Genomic DNA, 25,496 nt, shown 5'->3' with positions numbered 1-25,496 from the left:
TGTCTGTAGTACAAGCGCTACGCAATCCGGTTTCCTTATGCCTAGGTGAGCAACGAGCCACCATTCGAGGAAATCATGGTCCCCGAACAATTCTGATCACGCATGAGATACAAATACGCCTCGGCGACATCTTCAGGCTTTCCCATCTGGCCAGTCGTGTGCTGGCTCTTCACTGCCTCCTTGAACTGGTTCAGTCTGTCTTCAGGCCAGTGTTTCCAGAGCTCCGTGTCGATTGCGCCCGGACTGACGAGGTTGACGCGGATCGGCTTCAAGTCGAGCGCCAGGTTACGCACCAGGGCATGCATGGCGCTCGCGTACCCGGCCACGGCAGACCAGCCGGGGATGGGTTTCTGGCTGACGGACCCCGTGGTGAAGACAAACGAGCTCTTCGGGCCGGCGGACATGTAGTTTTTCCCGATCTTGGCGAAGAGAAGGGGCCCAAAGAAGCGCACCATGCCGGCGGCCTTGAGTTTCTCGAGCGAGATTTGCTCCAGAGGCATCTCGGCAAGCCGGTCGCCCGCGGTGAAGACGATGTGGTCCAGAAGATGGCCTCCAGAAGAAGAAGCATGGTCGAAGAGGGCCTTGATGCGGTTCTCGATCCCCTCTTCGGTGGCCAGGTCGCATGCGTACCCGCTGATGTGGCCCGCAAGGGACGGGTAGCTCTTTTTGAGCTTCTCGACGGAGGCTTGCACGCGAGACTCCTGGCTCGAGGAGATGGTCACGATGGCGCCGTGCTCGAGCGCGGCTTCGGCCACGCTGAAGCCGATGCCGGAGGAGCCGCCGACGACGAGGACGCGGGCGCCGGAGAGCTTGTTGGTGTATTTTTGTTGGTCAGACATTGTGGATGTGGTGTTGTGTTGTTGTGTTTGTTTGGCGTTGTGTTGAACGACTTGTGGAACGAGGTGAGTTGGATCGAGACCGTATGAGTGGGAGGGGGATGGTCAGGTTATATGTTGAAAGAAAGGTAATGAGCTGAAGAAAAGTTTGCTGGGGAATTAGGGGTTTTAAATAGAATGTGCTCCTTGAAAACTGGACTGTTGGTCACGGACACATAGCAGAGCAGCGGCACAGTGGGGCAGGGTAAGTAGTCAACATAAATAGAAGGGAAAGGAAAAAGCGGCACAGGCGTCCACCGAGAAACTTCACTGGTGCTGATAAACGCAAGGACGTAACGGCTTCAATTGGCAAATGCAACGGGGGAATAATGACACTTGTGATTGCGGACGTATAGTGGAATTGAAAGTTGGTTTGTCAGGAACGTAGCATTCAATCGCCTGACGTGGGGATGGGATGGGATGTGATGTGATGTGGGGCAGGGGTCTGGAGATAATTAAGTAGAAACGGAGATATCTCAAAACGGACGACAGGAAACAGCTGGAAGTGGGGAAGAAGGCGGTGACAAGCCTCAATTCACTTGAACCAAGGTACCTACCTACCTACCTCCCTACCTACCTACTTCAAACAAGGGTTAAGAGGGGACAGCCCCGGCGTAACTGTCGGGAATCTCGATGCCGAGATGGTGCATCATGAAGCAATGATGCATTTCTCGGGAATAAAAAAAAGAGGCATGGAATAAGTTGTTGTCCCGTCGGCAGTGTTTGTCATCATGTAAGGGCGCAATACAGGTACAAGGATAACTGTGGGCTAAATGCAGAGGAATACGGAGTAATCGGTACAAAAAAAGAAAGAAGGAAAGAAAGGAAAGAAACAAAAAGAGTAAAAAAAGTGACGTGTAATGCAAGTTGGCAGTACTCTGTAAGGTAACGGAGATGTATTAGCGATATCTCCGAGAGACAGCAAAAAGAAGTGGTTTAACTATCCGTATTCCGTAGTAGAATCGATACCCGTGCGGGACTCTCGGACTAAAGTCCAACCTAAATTGGACCCATTATTTGACTTCTATCGTAGAAACCCTTTTCACTGGTTCAAAGCTTAGTTAACTAGTTGTTGCTTATTTAATCCATACAACTAACAAAGACTTATCTATTCTAACCAAGTTACTGCTGACTGCTGATGCAAGCCAAAACCGTGCTATAAGGAACCCAACTCTATCCTGCTTATTAAAATCATATTCCATCACAAAGCATCGGCATTGTTAAAGGCCGAGGGGTAGGGTCGCACAGAAACGGTGCACGACGAGAATCCTTTTATGCAAGGAGTTTTTGAACACGACAAACGAGCTACCCGCAGGACTACGTAATTCATCAAACAGTGTCAAGAGACAAACACAGTGACACTCCATATGGATAACTGCAGGAGACTCAAGGAACCGAGTAAAAAAATGAAGAAAAGCCAAATATAAAAAGCATACATCTCCCTTGCGCACGCGTGGGCTGTTTTGCTCGGAAAAGTATTCTTAAGGGGAGATGCATTCTGCATGGAAAAGTATAATATTTTCCCCAATAACTTCTTCCTCGTTTTGCAGATGACGTAGATCGAAGAGCGACCAGCCCTTTTTTTTTTTCTTTTTTTTTTTCATGTCGGCCTTGGAACGTGGTGCTGTGTAGTGAGAGAGTGTTGCTGGTGCTGCTGGATCGTTTGTAATCTCCGGAGCAAACTCCGGAGTTTAACCCCATTCGGAGCCACAGAACCTACCCTTGTCAAATGGATTTTTGACAAGCTCTTCACGTTATCGCCACAATCCTCTAAAGAGCTGGCGACGAAGCACACTGTCGACTGGTCCACCGTTCGACGGAACGTGCTCGCTCGTGTACAAGCCTTCCTCATCGACACAGCCATGCAGAGTCCCGATCGAGGCTTCAAAATGGGCAAAGCAAGTACTGTTGACAAAACAATAGGCATCACGGTGTCATGCAAGGCTCCGACCAATGCCAAAACGACACCGGATTTTTACCGCCACTTGAGAAGTATTTGTGGAGCTAGTCATTGGACCCTGTATTTTCTAAAAGGCGCTTGGCCAGCCTCTGGCCGTCAACTTCTTTGAATCCTTTAGCCAATCCGACATAAAGTCGGCCCCAACGAATTTCATGGAGACTAAACATCATACTTTGAATAACCTATTTGCAGAGTTGAAAAATATGCACAAGCTAATCTTCTGATACGGCTTATTACTATGCCTTTAATGCTTTCTATGGAGAATGACAAAACATGACCTCTACACGCCTTGAGAACATCTACGGAGATTGCCACTGAGCATTAATTTGTTTCCTTCGGACCTGCAGAAGAAGAACCACAAGGTTAGAATTATCTCATAACATGAACCGAGCTAGAAGTCCTTCCGAGGAAAACAAAGGGGAAATTGAGACTTACCATTGGCGCTAATATGGCCACGCCTGCTGCCACCGCCAGGACAGTACCAATTAACTGCACTTTTCCAAATTCCTTACCAAGGATATCAAATTGTCGGCTCGGCGCAACCCTGGTGCCGAACACATCCAGGCCATAGGCAAACACCAAGCTAGTACTCTCCAACAGTGTCGGAGAGGTGATGACTTGATCAATACCCGCCACCTCGCGCTTATGCGTGATAATCCATTGCGGGTTGAATTCCAGAGTAGGGACATAGCGGAAGAGTCCTTCCTCGGCCTCAGCCGGGGTAGGGTCCCGGCCAAGCGGCCGTCGAGGGTCGAGGACCATCCGTGGGATAGCGACAATAGCGTTTGACGAGGATAGTGTACAGAGGAGTTCCCGCGACGTAATGCCTTGGCGAGTCTGGGTAACTGTCATGCCGGAGATTTCTTCGGGGATGCGGTACGCCTGCGAGATGACATGAGGTTGATTATCCGTCGCAGATGCATCGACGCTGGAATAGTTGTTACGTGAACCAAGCAGACCACGATCATTGGGAATGCTAGATTCGTAGAGCTCGGCAACGACAAGTTGGTATCCCTTGGAGGTAGCGCTAGTAGATCCCTCCACGACATCAGCCCAGAAAGCGTAAGTGAACCAGTTTTCTGACAAGGCCGAGGTGATGGGGCGCGAGGTGGCAACGCCCTCATGAGACGCAGTATAGAGCACATTTCCGGAAGTGGAATCGAGCAGGTGGAATGATAACGTCGATTGAGCGTCCGAGACTGTCGTGACCAGAAGCAGATTCGGATTGAGGTACTTGTACATGACGGAACGGTCTCCGAGCACTTTCCCAATAGATGCAACGGGATCATGGGCAGCTCTGGACGTCAACCCAACGATCCGCTCACCAGCAGGCGGGGCGAATTCCCATACAGGAACGGAAGACTTTTGTCCAGGAACGACTTGGACGCCCTTGGCGTTGCCGTTCTTGCCTTGGAGGACAATAACGGTACCTTCGCCGATGAGTTCGGGAGCCTCAATGGTCTCGTCTTCGTAAATGGACAAGAGGGACAGCTGGCCAGCCTCTTCAATGATGGCAGTACTTTCGACCTTGGCAGGCTTTGCCGGCTCTCTTTGCAGCACTTTGCCAGTCAAGACTTCAAGCGTCACCTGCTCTCCGGTACCACTGCGAATCTGCACAGCGTCACCGTTTACAAGCATACCCTTGACGTCCCATTTCTTACCCGGTCCAAGGTCAATGACCGTGGTAGCCCAAACAATCTTGCCGACATCACCAGAATCCAGTGCCAGCACCCGACCATTCTCTGTAGCAACCAGAATTAGCTTCCGGAAGCCAAAGCTGTCCGCGTGAAGACCATCCGTTGGGATTACATTATGATCTCCAAACAGAGAGCCAGCGAGCCGACTCGGAAGCCGTTGTATCCACGCAGGAAGACCCTCGAGATCCCGTAGATGCCGCTTGACTCGATGGATGTAGGCTGAGAGAACATTCTCGTGCCCCTCGACCTCCAGCTCGCGGGCCAAGTCTTTCTGTTCTTCGAGTTCGGCCCAGTCTGCTGCAACAACACCAGCCAGGTATTCAGGCCGCGACCAGTCGAAATCACCGTTCCTTATAAGCTGCCATTCGCCCGAGGTGAGGGTAACAGCTGATCTGACAGCATAGGTAGAGCCCGTCTTGGCAACAACTTCAGAGACACCGTGAACGGGTGCATCGATGGCCAGAGAAGCTCCTCGAACAGGCCACCGTCCAAGGATGCCGTGAGAAGCGGAAGAAACAAGCACAAACTCCTCTTGCGTGCTTCTTGTGAAAAACACATTCGCATCAACAGTAGTAGTCGAAAACGTGCCTTTACCAGCCAATTTGGGTAAGCTATAAGCCTTTGAGACCGTGCCTGCCGACAAATCAATGTGGTAGACCTCCGCCGAGTGCGAGCTCGGTGATTGATAATGGACCAAAAAGTGAGGAACAGAGTTGATAACATGGGGCGCGTGGAGAATAATCTTCTCGACCCTCTCCCCGCTCTCGCTAGGGACGTTAAAAGTGGATATCTGCCTCGACCCGAGAAGGTTGACTTTGAGTGTCTTGTGCGATGGATCTGTCCATGCAACAACCGGAAGAGCAGCATTAGATCCCACAAAAAGTATCAGGTCTGCCGAGGTCACATCGCTGTCGGTATTCAGAGTATATTGTCCAGTCTGAGCTCCAGTCAGGGCATCCAATGTAGTGACTTTGATTTTATAACCTTTGATGAGAGCGGGATGTAGCGAAATGTAGTAGATGCTTGTGGCCGACGAGGAGACTTGATAAGGAAGATCACCGCTGCGAGACAATTAGCATGCATGGCTCCAAAAGTCGTGAGGATAGATGAAATAAACTGTGCAATACCTTTGGTCCTTGAATTCCCACTTAACGTCACCAGTTGCCCCATCTAATCTCTTGACGACACCTTTCTCCGTGCCAAACAAAGTGACCACGTCTTTGGCCGGTCGATTGACTTTTCCTTCCTCAAGCTCCAAGACCTCAAGGTCTCTTGCCGGACCATCACCAAATACGTTTGACCAAACGAGTTTTCCATCTAGCGCACTCCAAGATGAAACATGATCTCCAATTGCGCCGACAACTGCATCTTCGTCCTCACCAGCTCTGAGGAAGGCATTAGTGGGAGGTAAGCCGTCACCGAGCACCTGCCGCCACACGAGAGATCCATTCCTTGGATTGACAGCGCCTAGTATACCTTTTTCTGAAAGCGTATAGAGCAGCGAGGCTTTGGACACTGATTGTGGTCGGTGAAAGAATGTGGTGTGCTCCTGTGGGGTCCCTAGCAATGCGTGATGGAAATCCGTGTGATACGCTTCATCCTGAAATACGGCGTAAACGGGCGATAGCAGAGACAGCACAAGCGCCGAGCTTGCGAAGAGGCGCATTATGACTCTGCTCTAAAGCTTCAGCGGTCACTGAATGCTTTATTCCATAAGGTTGTATCGTTTAAAACATAACACTACAGCAACGAGCTCGTCAGGGCGCCATTGTCATCTAGGTCGGAGCTCCAGGGTCGCTCGCCGACAGGCGAACGGGCCAACGCCGCTCCAACTCTGAGCGCGTCATGCTTCGTTGACAAGCCCGCCAATTAATCAAAAATCAACCAAGTGGTTACGATGAATTTAGTATTGTCATTATAATCATTGCCGCTGATTTGATTTGTGAATTATGCCTAACAATACTCTAGAGGATTCTCTCAATCAGACAAATGCCAGATAATCTACCCAATGCCCTTCAACAGCAGGGAATAAGCTTGCAGTAGTGACTGTGAATCGGAAGAAAGACATGAAAAGTATCTTCCGAGACTAGGCTGAACGGGCAAAGATAAAAATGGTGATAATAGCAGAACAATAACATAGGGTCGCTCCAGCATTATCAAAAATAAAACTACAATACCACAGCGCCTTGGTTGAGTCAATTTTTAGTCTCAAAGGAACGCACTGTTATCCTCCTCAGAAACCCTGTCCTCCATGTTGATACGTCGAGTGCGAAGGAAATTTTCAACCATGGCTTGACTGCCCGTAGCTGCGGAGCTTTCTACTGGATCGACATTTTCTCCTCGTCCTTGGCCTGAGAAAACTGCGCGTTGCAGTTGCTGGCCTGACGGCTCGAAAGGCTCGAGCATTGATTGCTTCAAGCGCCCCGCCGACGGGCCACCAGCGTAAGGGCTGCGTCTGGTCCTACCCGGGCTGTATCGCGTACGTCTATTGGCATTCTCTTGCGACTTGGGCGAACTGCTGTTTACCTTTACGGGAATTTCGATCGAGCCACGAGAGATATCCCTATTGCCCGCTGGCAAGCTCGATATTTGACCAGAGGAACCGGGAGTAAATGACAATGACTTAGAGATCGCATCGAGTTGACTAGCTTGTTTAGACTTCAATGGCGACACAGACGGATTTTCATTTTCATTTGCAGAAGGTTTTCGAGGACTAAGTTCACGCGCGGGGCTATTCCGTAGGGATCCCTGCCGTTTAGGCTCGACGTTGGTCTGAGACGAAGACCTGACTGTTAGAGGACGATGCCTATCGACACCCCCTGAAGGCAAGCGATCAGTTAACTTGTCGGACAAAAGAGGAGCTGAGGAAGATATAAGACCGGGTAATGGGATAGATTTGGTCTCTGATCCTTCCGGGTTAGCAATTTCCGTGTCTTCCTCGATCTGGGCATGTTCACGTCGATGGCCCTTGCGTCGTTCGGGATCAGAGATCAGACGAATCTTGTCAGTGTCCAAGGTCTCCAATTTCGCGACCTCGGAGGACATCCACGCTTGCCACTCTTGATTCGATTTATCAGATGAAACTCGAAGTGAGGGGAAAGTTTTCAACGATTTTGTTTGTGGTGACTGGATGATGGTAGCAGTTCCAGCCTCAAAAACCTTAGGATTGTCGTGATCATCCGGTAGTGGCGACTTCCCACCCGTTGTCCTCGAGTATATACTCATTGATTCTGCAACACTTTCTGAAGGATGAATGGAAATAGGCTCCAAATGGGTGCAGCCCGCGCGTTTCTGGATCACAATCCCCGAACTATCTCGACTAATACGCTGATCGGCTCTGGCGCGGTTGAAAGGACTTGGAGATACCATTCTACTCTCCGACGAATGAGGGTAGAAAGAAGATCTTATTTCACGCAGCGGTTGCCCGTGTTGGGTCTTCCGCGGTGAATGTCCCAACGTCTGCCGCACATAGACACCTGCGCTACTTGAATGATTTCCGGATGATCTAAAGTCCGGTTTCTCATTGTCATCATATACATACCGAAGTTGCGGAAACGATACTGACTTTTCCGGATGTAGATTCTCCGTCTCAGGCATCGTTTGAACACGTCGAATAGTCTGAAATGTCCGCTGGCTAAAGTCAGTGTTTACTCTCCGTGGAATCCCAAGACTATCGAAAGGCTCTCTGGAATGATTCCCGTCAATAGCAGGAAAATTCTGAATTCGTTTATATCTCTGACTGCTATTGTCGAGCCTTTTCATCAATGCCGAATATAGGCGCCTCGTACTGGGGATCTTAGGCTTTGAACTGTCCTCAATATCGTACATTGGATATTGAAAGACTGAAAGCCCACGCTCAACGTTCTTGTGTCCGGTTGATGACGATGAATGATACGGGCCGCCATCCTCATCGATGACAGAAAGTCGTTTCACATCGTTTGCAAGCCGGAGAGTGGTATCGTCGTCAACGGAGGAGCTCGACCAGCTTGTGACACGAGATCTCAGGTTGCTCCATGTGCCTTGAGTTTGAGAACTTCGAATACTGTAAGACCCATAACGCGAATCTCGATTCGATTGTTCGGGGAGGAGTGCTTCTCGTGAATGCATGCTCGAAAGGGTATGTCTATCCGGCAAAGGGACATTCCGGTAATGCTCATGAAACTCAGAGCTCGAGGGCATATAATCCTTAAAATAGGGACGATCGCTAGAAACATGCTGCCTCGGAACTTGTTTGGCACGACTACGGCGGAAGACGCGTTTGAAACTCGTTCTGATACTGGACGAGATTACTTGAGCGCGATGCGTAACGCCTACGCTATTTGCTGCGGTAGTATAATAACGATCTTCCAGTGATCCCATTCCAGATCTATTTTCAGTTACGGGTCCGCTGATATTCTCCTGAGCAAGCTCGGAGGGCTTCCGTAAAAGAACAGAGAAAAGCGACGATGACCGCGGCTTCATTCTCTGAGTTTCCAAGTCCTTTAGATACCGTTCCCGTGCTAATCTGATGACGGCATCTTCATGTTGGCTCTCCCCACGATATTCGTTTGACTGAGATCTGGAATGGCGCAGCGCTGGCGTAGATCTGCTATCCCTAAGCACGGGCTGCGAACTGGCAGGCTTATATTTGGAAAAGTCCCGCGAGATCTCGTGGCCATTTACCTTGGAGCAATCTCTAGACCCAGTGCTCCTGAAAATGTATGCAGATTTTGCTTTTCTCACTCGACGATACGAAGAAGGCAATGAACCAAGGCTGTTTTCAAAAGCCTCCTGAGCGTCGAAAGCCGACTCGGTTAGGTGACGGTCTTTAGCCTTACTGGAATGGTTCTGGGAAGATTCTGCGAATTTGAATGAAGTTCGAGAAGCCCTGCGTTTTTCAAAAGACGAACCGGAAGCACCGCGCTTTCCAAAGCGTAGATGACTCTGAGAAAGTGAGGATAAACGGGAGCTTTTCTTGCGTGCTAATGGATGGAAGTGACTTGTAGCTCTTGTTTTTCTTGAATTCTGCCTTCCTGGGAGCTCATTAGTCGCTCTCATCTCCCGCCCAGGGCCATTACTGCGACTGAAGGCGCGTGTAGCCGCTGCTAGTGCTTGACCCTTGGGAGAATTTGCCTCCGCGCTGTTGTTTCCAGGGATAGAGTGCTGCCGTGTGGAAACTGAAGACATGGATTTGGTTCTCGTCATGCGAGAAGATATTCTGCGAGATTGTCTAGAATGCATCTTTGCAGTTTTAAAATATCATCAAGAACATGCTATCGTACGAAGTAATGCTCTCACCAAACAAGCCATACTGATGTCATGTATCCGTATATTATTATAACAACAAGTGCGTATTCGAAAGGAAAAGATCACCCTAGGTAGACGTCATCCTGGCGGGTTAGTACTCTGAGGCGGATTGGGTCGTTATTTCCTTATATGGTGAGTTCCGTCAACAATGTAGCTGCGAAGAGCAGGAGCGACATAAATTGAAGCAACCTGGGAAAGTGTCTCCGACATCGATTGTTTGTCTTTGGTGCGTTAGTTGAGTTTCGTCATGCAACCAATCGTCGCCATTCAGATGTTAAAGGAAGACTTACTTGCTTGTGAGTCACGTTAAACCGCGTCGGTCTCGCTTTCGTGAAGGACGCTGAGGGCTTTGTCCACCAAGGAGAGTTGAAGAAAACAGATGGCGACGGGTTATAAAAGACTTTGATTTGGATAGACACTGAAAGCCCAGAGCATTGGAGAAAAAGATCAATTATTGGCATAAAATTTGAAAGACGTGCACTTGGTCTACTTATGCAGAGAGCGCAGTAACTATAATAAACGAATCCCTATCCCTCCTCTCAAACGATGATGTAGCAGACCAGCGAACGAAAAACCCAAACAAGACATAAACAAAAAGACAGGCCATGAGGACGCTTCACCGTTCTCCATGTAATGAGTATACCAGAAGCACATTCATAAGTTGAATGAGTTCAGCGAGCCGAATCGCAGATGCACCAATTGCCCCATTTATACAGAACACCGCCGACCGCATTTAGTCAGCTCGAAGCTCCTCAAAAATTCCCTTAAGCTCTTTGGCAACCAACTCCTCGATCTTCTCAGAGAGCTTCTCGGCCTTGTCAGCAAGCTTCTCAGAGCCAGAGACAACCTTGTGTCCAGCAGAGACCAGCTCCGCCTCAATCTCAGCGGTAGGGATTAGAACAGTGTTGGTGTCCTTGGTCTTGGCCAGGTAGCCACCCTCCTCAACGATTTCAGTGTAGTTAGAGGAGCCGCCTCCATTCCAGGCAAGAATCTAATGAACAAGTTAGCTAGGTTGAGAGAAAGGGAAGTAAAGCAGATAAAACGCACGTTCTTGGTGTTGCTAGGCACATCGGCCAGAGCACCCTCGGTTGCAATGCTGATGAGGTTGGCCTTGAGTTTCTTGGGAGTAATGTCCGCAACAGCATAGGCAGAGTCCTTAGAGGGCTGGAGTGAAAGGAAGTAGGCCAAGAGGCCAGCAATGTGGGGAGAAGCCATCGAGGTTCCAGAGATGGTGTTGACGGCGTACTTGCTGCCAATCCAGGTAGATTGAATGTTCAAACCAGGAGCAAAGATGTCATTGCACTTTCCATAGTTGGAGAAGTAGGCACGCTCATCAGCAAGGGTTGAAGCGCCGACAGTAACAGCCTTCTCGGCGGCAGCAGGGGAATAATTGCAGGAGTCAGCATTGTCGTTACCAGCAGCAACGGCAAAGTGGATGCCAGCGTCAACCGCGGCGTTGACAGCAAGGTCCAAGGTTACAGACTTTCCGCCACCCAAACTCATGTTGGCGGCACTGCCCTTGAACTTCTTGCTCTTACCACCCTTGGCGGCTTCTACCTTCTTGATATGGCTTTCAGCAGCGTACTCGACACCCTTGACAACGTCTGACATGGTACCTGAGCCATTTGAGCGCAGAACCTTAACGGCGATGACGTTGGCCTTCTTGGCAACACCAAACTTCTTGCCGGCAACTGTGCCGGAGCAGTGAGTACCGTGACCGTTACCATCTTCATCGGCATCGTTGACAGGGATTGTCTTGCCCCAAGCCGCACGACCCTCAAAGTCGACGTGGTCAACGTTGGTGCCAGTGTCAATGATATAGACATCGACACCCTCACCGCCGTCTTCGGAATAGAGGTACTTGTTAAAGGTACCGAAGCTTAAGCTGTCACGGTGGGAGATACGAGCAAGACCCCAAGGAGCATTTTTCTCGAGAGAACCCCCCATAGTGTGAACCTCGGCATCTCTCTCAATGTAGTCAACCTAAAGATCCACATCGTTAGCCAAAGCTAATTGAAGCGGAAGATGTATGGAAGGGGGAGGGGGGTGGCAAATGCTCATTTGGTGCTTTGGTCACGCCTAAGGTAGGGAGCAGCCGCCTATGCTGCGCCACAGCGAACTCCAGAAGAAGTAATGGCGGGCCGGAGAGGGACGAATAGAGAAGGACGGGAAGAAGGGAGCTTGTAGTATGATTGGAGTGGGATGGAGGGGAGTGCTGGAGATGACTTGAGCTATATCCCAAAAAGTGACTCACATCAGGGTGCTTGCGGACTTGTTCAATGACATTCTCATCGAAGTGTCCAGAGTAACCTAGAAGGGCACCATTGCCAATATTGTAGGTATGCTTCAGACCCTCAAACACAGAGCTTGTGAAAGGAGTCTGAGACCGCTTGCGGAGCTCGGTCCTGGCATCCTCGCTCGAGAGGTGAATGTCTTGCACCCAGTCATGGTGAGCAGCTGCGGAAGTATGCGAGACATGCTTCTTGAATACAACGATGTATGAGTCTGGCACCTCATTTGCTTGAGATGAAGAAAGGATAGGAGCAGCCTCGTTGTGAATGGTGCCAACGTTGAGCACTGGTGAGGCTGACGCAATCAGCGGCAACAACGAAAGAGTGAGGAAACTCCTCATGGTGAAGCTGTTGAATGACGACACAACAAAGATGAAGAAAAGAGAAGAAAGATTCAAGAGAACGGTTGAGAGATGCGCAGCGAGAGCAAGAGAGGATGAAGAGAGAGAGAGAGAGGGATGAGGAGAAGTTAAGGAAGGATGGAGGTTGGTCACTCGGTCAAGTTGGTTTAGATAAGGTAGGCAGGGTAAGGTAATGGAGGTGAGCTTGCTGGTCGTGTGCTACGGCTGCCTCATGATACAATGAGTTCCCCGTCCGCCACTAACCCGGAACCGCCCTGAGCTAACCCGCTTCCGTACTCTTATCGGCAAATCGGAGTGTGTGCTGATACGGACTCATGTACGCATTTACCTTGGCTGTACGGATGTTTCCTACATCATACCGCTTAGACTCCGCAGTATAGCCGGAGTATGCAGTACCCCCCTGTCTGGACTGTGCACATCGCCTCCACCCTGCTGCGTGTCCTCGAAAGTTGGCTGGACTACAATAACTGTCCGGCAGGGACAAGTCGTACTCTACCTACCTGAGTTTAACTTGTTGCTCTCTACTTTGGTAGGGGCGATAACCGTGCGGTGGGGCGCCGATTGCTGCCTGCCTCTCGCCCTATGCGGATACGTACCACTCTAGGAACCCTACGGAGGACCTTAAGTCGCTCAACACTTTAGTGGCCCTGAACTGCGCTGAACACTCTATCCGTCTACCGAAATCTTATCGACGTAATAGCTGACTCAGCAGATCAGCTCCGGCCATGCTGCCTTGAAGCAAAACAACTCACCGGCCCGGGAAACGTTATTGGCCGCGAAGTTGGATTGTACGAAGATGATATTGATTGTCTTGAGACGGGCAGAATACTTACTGTTCTAAAATTTTGACTGAGTAGCGTTGCCGTTGACGAATCACTTCCTATGAATCAGATATCTAACATCATTAAGGCGAGACCGCGGATTATACTCGGTAGCTTAGAGTACCTACCTCCTTGACAATCATCGATGTTGCTGAGAGAGCATTCATGCTTTATTTGAAGACTCTGCGGGTTAGTGGCCATGACGAGTGTAGCCAGCCGCCATCGGTCATCTACCGCTGTGTCCGCGTCAGCTTCCATTGCGCCAGTCATTGCGGAGCTGCGGCCCGCAGTTGAGGCCTTGAACACCGATTCGAGGGAACATGTCCACCCATCTGTGACTGATCTTCGTACAAAGATTGATAAAATCCGTCAAGTTCGTCAACAGCTTCGCAAAGTTGCGTATCCCGGCCAGGCTCAAGACGCCTTTCGGCATCTTCATGGCTTCGAGGCTGTTCTTGAAGCCATCCGCTCACTTTCTGGATTTTACGACACTCAGAAACTATCGAACACTCAGCGCACGGACTTCTTTGAGCTTCTTGATGAAGCACTCCGTACTTTGTCCGATGCGCTCGAGCATCACTGGGGAAACCGGCGATACTTCAGAAACAAAGTTGGCGGTTGGGCAAGCTTGGAGCAGGTGCTTGCCAGTACAGGAATTGGCGGTACCACAGATATAGAACATGTGCTTGCCGATCAGGGAAAGATTTTTGCCGTCCTTCTAGCGTTTGCATTTGGAGATGATACCCCTAAAAAGTATTTCGAAAGCATTTTCAACTTGAGAGGTCCTTTTGAAACAGGAGCACAGGAGCTCGCGGATAATGAGGCCAGCGGATCTGATGAGAAAGTTGGCCCCCGCAGAAGCAATTACCGGTCTGTGGTCGAGGAGCAAGCGAAAGATTTCTTCGGCGCTTTCACATCTATCCAAAATCCAGAGATGGTTGCAATTGTACTCAATTTCTGGCTTGCCTTTCCACGCGCCCCCAGAGAGACGCAAGAACCTAACATAACCTCACTTGCTCTTGTGGCAGCGCTCAGATGGATTGCGGAATCATCCTTCCACAACCTAGCAGCTTTGCACTCAACGAGGATTCTCAGCTCTATCATTCCGCATTTATTTGACAAGTCTCTACATCCTGTTGAAGCCGACACACTACGATCACTGGCTGTAACATTGGCGGGCTTGGGCGTGAACAAGTTGCAGGACAGCCAGTTCCTATTCAAAAATGCCATTCATTCTCCGGAGGTAGCTGAATTTCTTCTGCAATCCGTCCGTGTTTCTCGGGCCCCTCCTCTCATCCATTTCGACTTATCCTTACATGGGCATTCCTCGGTGGAGTTGCCTGATCTTGGTCGAAATTTTCCTCCGATTTCTCCTAGTGCTGGCTATACATTCACTGCGTGGCTAAGGGTCGATACCTTTGACTCCGAATCACATACAACTGTGTTTGGGGCATTTGACACCAGTCAAACCTGTTTTGTATTGATTTATCTTGAGAAAGACACACGAAATCTGATCCTACAGACTTCCATTAGATCCACTAGGCCGAGTGTACGTTTTAAGTCAACAATCTTCGAGCAGGGCGTTTGGTACCATATTGCTGTGGTCCATAGAAGACCTCGATCTGCCTCTTCAAGTCGCGCTTCTCTCTATGTTAACGGCAAGTTTACGGAGCAAGTTAGAAGCCACTACCCTTGTATTCCACCAGCTCTGAACACAAGCACCGAAAGTTTCGCTTCCTTGACCTCAAGCAGCAGACACAACCCAGTACAAGTGTTTCTGGGAACGCCACAGGATCTCTCAAGCAATATTGGTCGCGGGCTTGTCTCTTCCAAGTGGTCTCTGGCGAGTTCGCATCTCTTCAATGATGCCCTTAGTGATGACCTCATCGCTGTATATTATCAGCTTGGTCCTCGTTATAGCGGCAATTTCCAAGATTGCTTGGGCTCTTTTCAGACATATGATGCGTCAGCTAAGCTCAACATGCTGAATGAATCGAGACACCCAGGAAAGGAAGACAGATCAGACATAGTCGCAGCGATTCGATCCAAAGCAAGCACTCTTTTACCAGAGTCACAAATCTTATTTAATATCTCTCCCGTGGCTGTATTATGTGGTGACCAAAACCATCTAAATAAGCCCCAAATCATTGCTGGACTATCGAAACAAGCTGGCAGGAGCTTGCAACAATTGACACGCGCAGGGGGCAATCCGATTGTTATAAACGGCGCCATACCAGCAATCAACGATGCGCTGACACTGTCTAATGGCGTGGCGATACTTACAGGCGAACCGGCCGTGGTCATTCCGGAATCTCTCGACAACGATAGCTGGCGCCTAAGTGGATGCTGTTCTGTGGGTCTCAAGCTTATTGAGAACGCAGCGACCCCGAGTGACCTCCTCCTGGCTGTAAGAATTTTCTTTGAAACTGTTAAAGACAACTGGAGAAATAGTGAGGCAGTGGAGCGTGAAAATGGCTTTGGGATTCTCGGTGCTATCCTGCGTGGGAAGCTCGGCGGGGGAATGACGATGGGTTCAGCAAATCCTGTTACCTTTGACACCGACGATTCCACGACCCATGAGCGTCTCAGTTCCGGATTGTTGAGTTTGATCCTTGATTTTGTGGGTTACGATCGCACTGATCCTTCCGAGTCTATAATAAACAACCCACTTGCCTATCGTGTTTTGCTAGTCGATCTTGATCTTTGGAGAAAGACTGGCTGTGACACCCAAAAACTCTATTATAACCAGTTTGTTACGTTTGGAGTCCAAAGCAAGTATCGGCACTTTAATTTGAAACGGCTATCCCGCATGAGTAAGACACCTGAGACGGAATGTGATCTATTACAGTGTTGCTGAACTGTTCTGCAGGAATCGTTAAGAAATTACTAGAGGCAATGAAGACATCGACTTTTCCAAGTGCAGTAACGGAAGATTTCCTGGCTGCTTTCAAATTTCTTGTCTCGTCCTGTCTCTCAGCAGAAGTTCTTCGATCCCTTGCTCTGTTCATCACGTATGCTCTCCACAAATCAGAAAGCATTACTCCAAGAACCTGGACAAGAAAGGCCACCATGCCTTTACGCCAGAATTCTACAAAAAGAACACTTCGCACAGCTTCTTCACATGGTTCTTTGAGTCAATCCGCTCAACCAAGTGCCCCGACTGAGACACAGGATCTATCACGTATGCAGCTGGGAATAAGGATTTTAGAAGTTTATGCCGACTTACTCTGCAACGAAGACGGCACTGTACTGATCAAAAAGTTTGCTAGAACTGTAACAAATAAGGTACGTTTATACCAAGGTCGATATTCCCTGTTCAACTGCTAAAAAAGATCGCAGTGGCTTCTTTTTCTTCTTGCTGAGGATGAGCCTCGTGTCGTTCTTCTAGGCGCAAAGATATTGAGTCGGCTCCTCACTATTCACGGAGCTAGTTATGTGAAAAAGTTCGCCGATAAGTCTGGAGGCTTTGTCATTATGCGACATAGACTGAAGCGTTGGTGGAATATACCGACAATTTGGCCCATATGCTTTGCACTACTTTTCAACCATGACGTTGGGAAGATAGAATTTGGCAGGTCATTCGATTTGTATAGTCTTCTTGATATCTTCGGTCCGAATACACAGGTTATCTATCCGGAGGTCCTACCCGTGATAACCTCTATGATACAGAGAGGAGTGAAAGAGATTGTACAAGATTCTGGTTCATCTGCAACTGCTCCGCAGAATGTCTCTTCCGCAAATGAGACGATGCTTACTCACACTGGGATGAACGTGGAGCACGCGCGACGCCCCTCTATGGATTACAATACCGAGCTTTCTTCATGTGAGATGCTGCAAATTCTTCCCTACTTGGCGAAAAGAAATTACTGACATCTTTCTAGCACGAAAACCGTTTGACTTCAATGTAGACCGTAGAGCTATCATTCTGCATACGGTAATCCACTTTCTGGCCGATATTCATAACAAATCTCCAAGCTTTCGGCAATTTGCGGCAAATTCGAATTATATCCAGGAAATGTTGTTTGTTCTTTATCCGGTCATTGTCAGCTCTGATACAGTCAGCGCGGAAACTGAACTGAATTCTCGAGGTTCTGCCTTGACTTTTGATGGCGGCGATGTAGTGATCCGCCCAATTTCTCGAATTGAATCACAACCATCTCCTATCGTCCGGACAATGAATGTTACTTCGCCACCAAGTCCTAACCTTCAACGAGCCTATCCGCTGCGGCGAGGTTCGTCTTTCGTCCTGGTTACATCACATCAAAAACAACACAGTCCCTCCTCTGCAAGACTAAATCCTGTCATGTCTCCGAAAACGTCACAGTCAATAACTTTGAACGTAAGCAACACCATTGTGGAAAGCTTAATGGAGTTGGTTACGGCCGTCTTCATGGAGCAGGTTCTGGAACGGAAAGAATTTCCGGGATTCGGATTGTTTTTGAGAGTTCCTCCTGGCTTTCAGGAGCATCAGGCTTACTTCGAGTCATACATACTCCGAAACACACTCTCCCAATTAAACAATCACTTACAGCTCAATAGAAGTCTTCTTTGGGAGCCAAGAGTGATTAACAATTTGTACCGGCTTTCAGCTCACTTGGGGGAAGCAGTCTTCGAAGGCTGGTTTCTTAGCGGAGCTGAACCGTTACTAGAATTTGCAGGCACAGTCCTGGAATATCTACAACGACCAGACGTGGGACAAACAAAAGGCGTACGCCTTTGTAGTCAAGCCATCGGGGGAATCAGAGCCGTATTTCTCCGGGTTGTACTGCTACGTCTCTCGGAGTTGGATGATACGGACTCCGAGGAAGAGGTAGTATCCTTTCTTGACAAGATGATGTATTGGCAAACCATCATTCTGTCGCCCGAAAATACGGAAGGCGACTTTCTACGGCTCATCTGCTATCTTCTCTACACGAAATTGATACGTGATGAGGAGAATATTCGCTTGTCGGCGGCAAATCTTTGGCGTATACTTCTAGTCCAGAAACCTAACGAGACTTCTCTAGTTTTCAATCAAGCTACTACGGCTGACCAGAAGTATCTTTCTTCTGGATTCAGGAAGCTAACGGAGCTCGACAACGAAACCTTTATTTCATGGGTCGATAATCACCGCGAGGACCTTGATGCGTTTTTCTTTGGAGCAATGTCGAAATCATGGGAATGTTTTGTGCAGGATGAGAACCGGAGGACTGAAGAAACAGCAAAGACAAGGATTAGCAGGAGAAGAGAGAGACTTCGCATGTGGATATCCGAGGAGCTTGCTGATGATGATATATTGCATAAGCATGGTATTGCTCGAAATCATTGGATGGCAAACATTTATGCCTCTGAACATTTGAAGCACCAGCGTGCATTACAGGACCAACAAGACGATTTCGCATTCTTAACCTCTACTTTCAATCGACTCGACAGGGACCTGCGCCGGCCATGCGGCTTACTTGACGCCGGCAATGCACAAAAGTGGCAGCTAGATCAGACTGAAGGGCGGAACCGTATGCGTCTTCGATTGGTGCCCGATACTTCAAACTATCAGCAGGATTTCCGACCGAAGAGGAAACAATCAACCATGACTCTAAGGGCAAGACCTAGAGCTGATTCCGAAACGCCCATTGATATCAGCGGCAGCAGGAGCAAGTCTTTGACTCCAACTTCGCCCGGAACACCAACACTCAATGGTCGAAGAGCTCGGGCCTTCAGCGAGCTCAGCCAAGGACAGGAAGATGGCGACGAAGCATTTGAGATTATTGATGACCCAAAAGACGAGGATGGGGGGTACGAAGACAAGAACCGTAAAGTTATGAGAAGCCTGCAGCGTGGAGATCAAGTCCAATTGGTCTACAATGTATCTCGAATTGTTGGCTTGGAAGCTTGCGAAGGCCTTTTGATCATTGGCAAGAACTATCTTTACCTATTGGACAACTTCTTTCAACGGTCGGACGGAGAGATTGTAAACGCCTGGCAAGCTCCAAACGAGGAACGTGATCCGTATCTTCAAATGATCTCTGGCCGGAATCCTGGTGAGAACAGACCGCGAAATACAAGAGACCATGAATCTCGGGATTGGAACTGGTCAGATGTCATCAGTATTTCGAAACGACGATTCCTTTTCCGTGACGTTGCAATTGAGGTCTTCTTTAGAGATGGCCGGAGCTATCTACTGACCACTGTATCTCTTTCTTTGAGAGACGAGGTTTACTCTAAACTTATTTCAAGGGCTCCGCACGTCATCGGAAACGCGCCATCACCTCATCCAGAAGATTCTTGGCGGATTGAAGCGTTGAAAAGCCCAGAAGATGTTCCTCAGACGTTGGGATCTAAATTTGCCAATGTTTTCGCGTCAAACTCATATCTTCCTGCAACAAGAAAATGGATGAAGGGAGAAATTTCCAATTTCCATTATTTGATGCTTGTGAACACCATGGCCGGGCGGACTTTTAACGACCTTACGCAATATCCCGTCTTCCCCTGGATTTTGGCCGATTATACAAGCGAGGAGTTGGACTTGAATAACCCTCGAAGCTTCAGAGATTTGTCTAAACCAATGGGTGCACAAAGTGCGGAACGCGAAGCCGAGTTTCGAGATCGGTATGCATCTTTTGCCGAAATGGGGGACCAGGATTCTCCTGCTTTTCATTATGGAACGCATTACTCTTCCGCAATGATTGTCACGTCATATCTGATTCGTCTTCCGCCTTTTGTTCAGTCCTATTTGCTTCTTCAAGGCGGCAATTTTGACCATGCAGATCGGCTTTTTTATTCAATTGAGCGGGCCTGGAGTTCTGCGTCCAGGGATAACATGACCGACGTCAGGGAACTTATTCCCGAATTTTTCTACCTGCCGGAATTTCTTACCAACCCGAACAAGTTTGACCTGGGACTAAGGCAAGGTTCAAATGAGCCCATAAATCTGGTTGCTCTTCCGCCATGGGCCAAAGGCGACCCAAAGATATTTATCGCCAAGCACAGGGAAGCCTTAGAGAGCTCTTATGTCAGTGAGCACCTACATCAGTGGATCGACCTTGTCTTTGGCTTCAAGCAGCAGGGTGAAGCGGCGCTGGAAGCCACTAATGTGTTTCACCATCTTTCTTATCGGGGCGCAAAGGACTTGGACAATATTGAAGACCCATTGGAACGGCTTGCTACCATTGGCATCATTCACAACTTTGGACAAACTCCTCATCAGGTTTTCAGAAAACCACATCCACAACGAGAAGACCTTTCACGACAGCCAAAAAAGCTTGAGGCTACGGCCGCGTCCTTGACCAGGCTTCCATTTCCGCTGCTAGGTAAAGATTGGCCGATCCCTACACGTAAAGTTTGATTTGTCTAATCAGTCAGCAGAGAGCAATGAACGAGTGGCTTCACTTCTATTCTCACCGAAGCACGATCGCCTGCTGTGCTCAGCGGCATTTCGGCTGAACGTGCCACCAAACTATGATCGGTACATGGAGTGGGGCTTCTCCGACGAGAGTGTCAGATTCTTTTCTACGGATAGTAAAAAGGTACATCATGTTGTCTAATTACAGCATGAACCTCGCTGTGAAGAATTTTGCTAACATTATTTATAGCTTATTGGGCTCTTTGAGCATCTCCATCAGGGCCAGCTTTCCTGTGCTCAATTTGCCGATTCGAGAACCCTTATCACTGCTGGCATGGATTGTACCATCTCCGTCTGGCTAGTTATATCTGGATCAAGAAGCGTAGACTTGCAACCAAAAGTGACTTTATTTGGTCACCGAGCGCCTGTCAACGTCCTCGCCGCTTCTCGCTCCTTTAGCGCTCTACTTTCAGCATCTAGTGACGGCCAAGTCATTTTGTGGAATCTCAACCGGTTGGAGTTTGTACGGAAACTGGCGACTGGTAAACATGTGGATGTAAGCTACCCTCTCTATTTATAAAAATGTTTACACGAGTTTTGCTCACCAAAAATTCAGTGCGCTCGCATTAACGATGTCACTGGGCAAATTCTGCTTTGCTCAGGGCAGCACGCAAGTCTCTATACACTTAACGGAGAGCTCATGCTTGAACAAAAAGTTTGCGAATCGGATGACGATGATATCCTGTCTTGCGCATTCTACGAAGGAAATGGCAGCGAGTGGCTGGAAAAGAATCTTATCTTCACTGGTCACAGGTGGGGTGTTGCAAAGGTACGCATTTCGATCATCTAGCATTTTTATATGGCATTCTGGAAGACTGACGCCTTGAACTGTTCATAGGTATGGGAAGTCACTATCAGGAATGGCAAATTCGTACTCGATCTCGTCAAGCAATTGAATCATGTCGATGCCAATAACGAAGATGGCTTTAATATTTCTGCGGCGATTACAGCCATTTTGCCCATGTCGCAAGCAGTATATGCCGGGGATGAAGATGGTCGCGTGGTAAGTTTTATTTCGTTGTCCCATTGACTTTTTTCCCCTTTTTATTTTTTATCTTTATTTTATTTTCTTTTATTTTCATTTTCACCTTTTCACCTTTTCGTCCTTTTGCCTTTTGTGTCTTCTTAGGAAGAGACCTTTTTGGCATCGCAAAGCTAACACTTTAATACCCAGTACGAATGGGACATTGTCCAACGCCAGGAAAGCTACTTGGGCCGATGACCATAATGATCCTCGCGCTATGGTCGTAGGGAAGATTGAGTTGAACTAGTTTTGTTTTTTTTATCCCTCCCTCTAATACAGGCATTTCCTGGAACAAATACACCGAATCCAAATGAACGCCTTTTTTTTTATCCTTTAATATTCCTTAGCTTGTGGTTCTTTCGAACCTTTTTTTCTTTTTCTCTTCTCTGATTGGCATTTTCTCTACTGTCCACGCCTTTCGGCCTCTCATCGCAAAGTCCATGTCCTTTCCACCGCACTCATGTTATAGCGTATACATTAAGTTAGCTCTTCACTATTTGTATTTTTTGTCTCTTCGTAAATATTTTGTCCCTTGTCGTGTATATTCCTTTTTTTCTTTTTTCCTTTGCCTTTTTCTCCTTCAACCCTTTTCTATTTTCGTCCATTCTTGCGCGCTTTCTCGGTCTCTTTTTAATTTCATTTTATGTTAGAGGTTCTTTTTTTTTGTGTCATGCGTGGTTACCATTTCCCCTCCTTCTCCTTTACATGCTAGCGAAGATGTTAGATTCAATGCATGATGACCAGCGTCGAGTAATATAGAAATGTAATCAATGACATTGACCTTTTTTTTTTTCATCCCGCCGGACGATTCTCAATATATATTTGTCGAAAAGTTAGTGTTTCTTTATCAAATATAATTCTACTCCCATATCACGTGCATTCCACAAATTAAGTCGGAGTCAATAAGTTCATTAAGTCACTGAGTAGAGCTTACGAAGTTTACGCGTGACAGTCTTGTAAAACTTTTTTTTAAACGGATTTCAAATTTGACTCTTTTAGGCAGAAAAACTCCTCGATAAGATTTGGTAGAATAGAATGAAAATAAAATGGGATATGGAAGAGGAAAAATAAGTGGGAAATTTTGGAAATTGGAGATGGAAATGAGAAAGGAAAGAACCACACCAGACCAGACCCTCTGATGCGAGGAGATTTAGATGAAAAGAAAATAATAATAATAATAATATCCAACCCCGGAAGCCCGGCATAGCACAGCTAGCCACGGCAATAGAGGGGCGGGAGAAGGTAAGCAGTTGCGAAACACCTAGGTATCTTTTTGATCGCAGAACACACGGATAACAAAGAGGTAACGCAGATGAAGAGGATCGGTGATGAATAAAAGAATATAATAGGACCAGGTCGGAGGATAATGGGAATCTGGATTTGAAGGAACAAAGGGAAGACGTGATCGGCGTTAAAAGTGTTCGAGTGAAAAAGGTAAGGTAGGCGAGGCGGGAAAGAAGACGAATAGTCGGAGAGTTGGTTAAAAAAGGTGGCGGAGACGCAGGAGCGATCAGCAATGGATGGAAAACTCAGGGGGGTTCCTGAGATTTAGCTGCACATTGATTTTGAAGAAAGGTCCTGTTGTGCTCCAGCCACACTCCCCGTCCTGTCGCGAATAGCTGGGACTTTTGAGCTGAGTCGCGAAATGGACAGATGGAGAGTAAACTTGGAACGACGTGTCTTCGCCCATGTGCAATGAAGAAGGGAGCAGAAGCAGAGGGCTTTGATGCTCTGTTGCTCACACGGTCTCGGGTTTAATCTCGCCAAGTGCCAGCGAACTCTCTCAACCATTCGTTCAGAGCAAGATGAGATAGTTGGACGGCGCAATTCCAGTGTCGCCGTTCTCCTTCTTTGCCTGCCACCAGCGGCCACTGACGTCGGATACTTCGAGAATCTCGTGCTTAGAGAAGCTAATCTCATTGGCATCCTCTGGATTGGCTTCGTAAGAGTAAATGGCCTTGGCACGGTAGGGGTACTCGGTCGGCGCAGAAATATCGCCTTCGTTGTTCGCGCCGGTACCGCTGGGTGGCGTAGAGGATTGCGGAATGCCGAAGCGGGACGAGCTGCGCTGATCAGCACTGCTGCCACCAACCGGGCCGCCAGGGAAAGCTGAGACCGGAGACGCCGTCTCAAAGCCACTCAATTGAGCGGACGTGTACATTTGCGGGGCATGGTTTGAGGAAACGGAGGTGTCGGGACGGCCGTTGCCAAAGGCGTGAGACATGGGCTGGCTGGCGCGAGAGGAGGGATGGTGGTCTCTGTGCAGAGCAAACGAGTCGACGTAGGCACGGTGAGTGGCCTGCGGGGTAGATCCAAAATAAAAAATCCAGACAATCTGAGGAGTTGTTAGCGATGGTCGGGGCAGTAAAGGGTTGAGGTTGGGGAGAAAGTCAAGAGAGCGCCGACATACAGAGATCATGGAGAGCAGAATGTGTCCAGCAGCTACGGCTTCCATGCCAGCATCGGGAGAGTAGACCAAGTTGTTCACCACCGACGACGTCAGGACCAGCCCGGCCGCGAGGAAACCAACAATCTAGAGACCAGCGGGTCAGCAGGGTTCATCAAAGAAGTCTGCGGAAAGGACGACCCAGGGTAGCGAAGACACTTACAGCAACATGATAGGTGTGGATTGCATCTGATGCCACCGCTATTGCGACACCTAGAATGCAGAAGAACATGTAGACAACTGCCCACCAGCCAAAGTTGGGGAACTTGAGTTTAATGTCTGAAATAACGGAAGCGATAAAGGCAAGGAGCCACGCAAGCTAATGAACCAAACACCTGTGATTAGCATGGTTGCCTGATCACAACAGACCGGTGTGGGATCGGTATTCTACTCACGATCGCAATGGAAATGGTTGCCAATGCAAACGGGTCTCCGAGAATGTTTGCAAAGCTAAAATTGTTACGGGGCACCCGCCGCCGGGAGTCAAGCGCGTTCATTTTGCTGAAAGAGGGCGATTGCAGTGAGCCGTAGGAGGGCATGGATAAGCGCTTTCGAATGCTCCGCCAAGGGGAGAAGAACAGAGGGCGAGAGAAGAAAGGTTTAGTGATGAGCAGGAGTAAAAGGGAGTGATGATGATGATGTCGATTGGAAAGAGCGTGAAGCAGCGATTGAAGGCCGTTAGCTGCAAATGAGAGGATTCACGACAGAGAGCGTAAGTGAATAAACGATAGACTATTGACGTCGAGCCTTTGGATTCGCGCCTATTCCAGTTATGAAAATGTCGTCGTACGGACAAAGGCCAAGAATCATCGAAATTAGAAATGGAGTCTGGGGAACGATTCGGTTTATCGATGCGTAACGATGGACGAGAGAATTGGAAAGGCAGACTGGTAGTGAATGAAAGAATAGTATCCAAGGGATCGTCAAAGAACTACGAAATGAGGGGTTTAACGATGGGCTGAGAAGGACAATGGTCGGAGGATCGATACGCCTGGAGGATGCGAAGACGACGTTGATCCTGAGACAAATGGGGGATGGAGTTGCTGTCTGGGCAAGGGGAAATAACTTCGTCTGGTGGTAGGGGAGAGGATGGAGTGGGGAGCGATGATAGGTCGATTTCGGTTGGATGCGGCGGCCAGAACTTCTCCAGTTTGAATGCAACTTTCAGGGGTCCCCAACTGAGACGGGCACGAAAACGACACCAGCGTTCGAATGCGTGTTTCAGACAAGGTCTGCGCTTCTTTTCATTTAACTACCCACGTACGAACGATGGCCGTATGTAAGATGGAAAGTAAAAGAGAGCCGGGAGAGGAAAATAAAAAGGCAGGCTTAGCAATTTTTGATCAGAAGGGACCA

The 25,496-nt window shown here is 48.5% G+C and overlaps 6 protein-coding genes across 6 annotated transcripts; 1 reads left to right on the top strand and 5 right to left on the bottom strand.

Annotated features, from left to right (window-relative positions):
* Positions 1–41: 41 nt before the first annotated feature.
* Positions 42–839, bottom strand: L228DRAFT_238934 (NAD(P)-binding protein; the record flags this gene model as incomplete). Its single annotated transcript, XM_018331098.1, has 1 exon — positions 42–839. One exon carries the CDS (start codon positions 837–839, stop codon positions 42–44), a length of 798 nt encoding a protein of 265 aa, XP_018188602.1.
* Positions 840–2,653: 1,814 nt separating this feature from the next.
* L228DRAFT_283106 (DUF1620 domain protein) lies at positions 2,654–6,336 on the bottom strand. The gene is made up of 3 exons (XM_018336076.1): positions 5,660–6,336; positions 3,271–5,593; positions 2,654–3,176 (listed from the first exon to the last, which is right to left on the bottom strand). The coding sequence occupies exons 1-3, from the start codon at positions 6,196–6,198 to the stop codon at positions 3,135–3,137; spliced, it is 2,904 nt and encodes a 967-aa protein (XP_018188601.1). The 5' UTR covers positions 6,199–6,336; the 3' UTR covers positions 2,654–3,134.
* Positions 6,337–6,439: 103 nt separating this feature from the next.
* On the bottom strand, positions 6,440–10,099 carry L228DRAFT_142218 (hypothetical protein). Its single transcript, XM_018329183.1, has one exon. It carries the CDS (start codon positions 9,750–9,752, stop codon positions 6,741–6,743), a length of 3,012 nt encoding a protein of 1,003 aa, XP_018188600.1. The 5' UTR covers positions 9,753–10,099; the 3' UTR covers positions 6,440–6,740.
* Positions 10,100–10,551: 452 nt separating this feature from the next.
* Positions 10,552–12,450, bottom strand: L228DRAFT_238931 (serine-type endopeptidase-like protein; the record flags this gene model as incomplete). Its single annotated transcript, XM_018331097.1, has 3 exons — positions 10,552–10,809; positions 10,866–11,801; positions 12,073–12,450. The coding sequence occupies 3 exons, from the start codon at positions 12,448–12,450 to the stop codon at positions 10,552–10,554; spliced, it is 1,572 nt and encodes a 523-aa protein (XP_018188599.1).
* Positions 12,451–13,491: 1,041 nt separating this feature from the next.
* Positions 13,492–21,892, top strand: L228DRAFT_210519 (beach-domain-containing protein; the record flags this gene model as incomplete). Its single annotated transcript, XM_018329854.1, has 9 exons — positions 13,492–16,105; positions 16,162–16,577; positions 16,632–17,115; positions 17,174–20,578; positions 20,631–20,794; positions 20,861–21,166; positions 21,227–21,439; positions 21,509–21,673; positions 21,845–21,892. 9 exons carry the CDS (start codon positions 13,492–13,494, stop codon positions 21,890–21,892), a joined length of 7,815 nt encoding a protein of 2,604 aa, XP_018188598.1.
* A 1,302-nt stretch (positions 21,893–23,194) lies between these two features.
* L228DRAFT_142019 (high osmolarity signaling protein SHO1) lies at positions 23,195–24,926 on the bottom strand. Its single transcript, XM_018329182.1, has 4 exons — positions 24,536–24,926; positions 24,304–24,459; positions 24,105–24,227; positions 23,195–24,029 (listed from the first exon to the last, which is right to left on the bottom strand). The coding sequence occupies exons 1-4, from the start codon at positions 24,677–24,679 to the stop codon at positions 23,490–23,492; spliced, it is 963 nt and encodes a 320-aa protein (XP_018188597.1). The 5' UTR covers positions 24,680–24,926; the 3' UTR covers positions 23,195–23,489.
* Between the last annotated feature and the right edge of the window lie 570 nt (positions 24,927–25,496).

Source organism: Xylona heveae, assembly GCF_001619985.1.
Source record: "Xylona heveae TC161 unplaced genomic scaffold L228scaffold_5, whole genome shotgun sequence".
In the NCBI taxonomy this organism is placed as follows: Eukaryota; Fungi; Ascomycota; class Xylonomycetes; order Xylonales; family Xylonaceae; genus Xylona; species Xylona heveae.
This window is presented reverse-complemented; position numbering and strand designations above follow the sequence as displayed.

Excerpts from the sequence above, each read along its gene's own strand:
- L228DRAFT_283106 (XM_018336076.1), bottom strand. The coding sequence starts at position 6,198 with ATGCGCCTCTTCGCAAGCTCGGCGCTTGTGCTGTCTCTGCTATCGCCC. Across the intron at positions 5,594-5,659 it reads TGGGAATTCAAGGACCAAAG|CGGTGATCTTCCTTATCAAG; the intron begins GTATTGCACAGT and ends ATTGTCTCGCAG. Across the intron at positions 3,177-3,270 it reads TGGCCATATTAGCGCCAATG|GTCCGAAGGAAACAAATTAA; the intron begins GTAAGTCTCAAT and ends CTTCTTCTGCAG.
- L228DRAFT_142218 (XM_018329183.1), bottom strand. The coding sequence starts at position 9,752 with ATGCATTCTAGACAATCTCGCAGAATATCTTCTCGCATGACGAGAACC.
- L228DRAFT_142019 (XM_018329182.1), bottom strand. The coding sequence starts at position 24,679 with ATGCCCTCCTACGGCTCACTGCAATCGCCCTCTTTCAGCAAAATGAAC. Across the intron at positions 24,228-24,303 it reads TCCACACCTATCATGTTGCT|ATTGTTGGTTTCCTCGCGGC; the intron begins GTAAGTGTCTTC and ends GCTGGTCTCTAG. Across the intron at positions 24,030-24,104 it reads TTCTGCTCTCCATGATCTCT|ATTGTCTGGATTTTTTATTT; the intron begins GTATGTCGGCGC and ends ACAACTCCTCAG.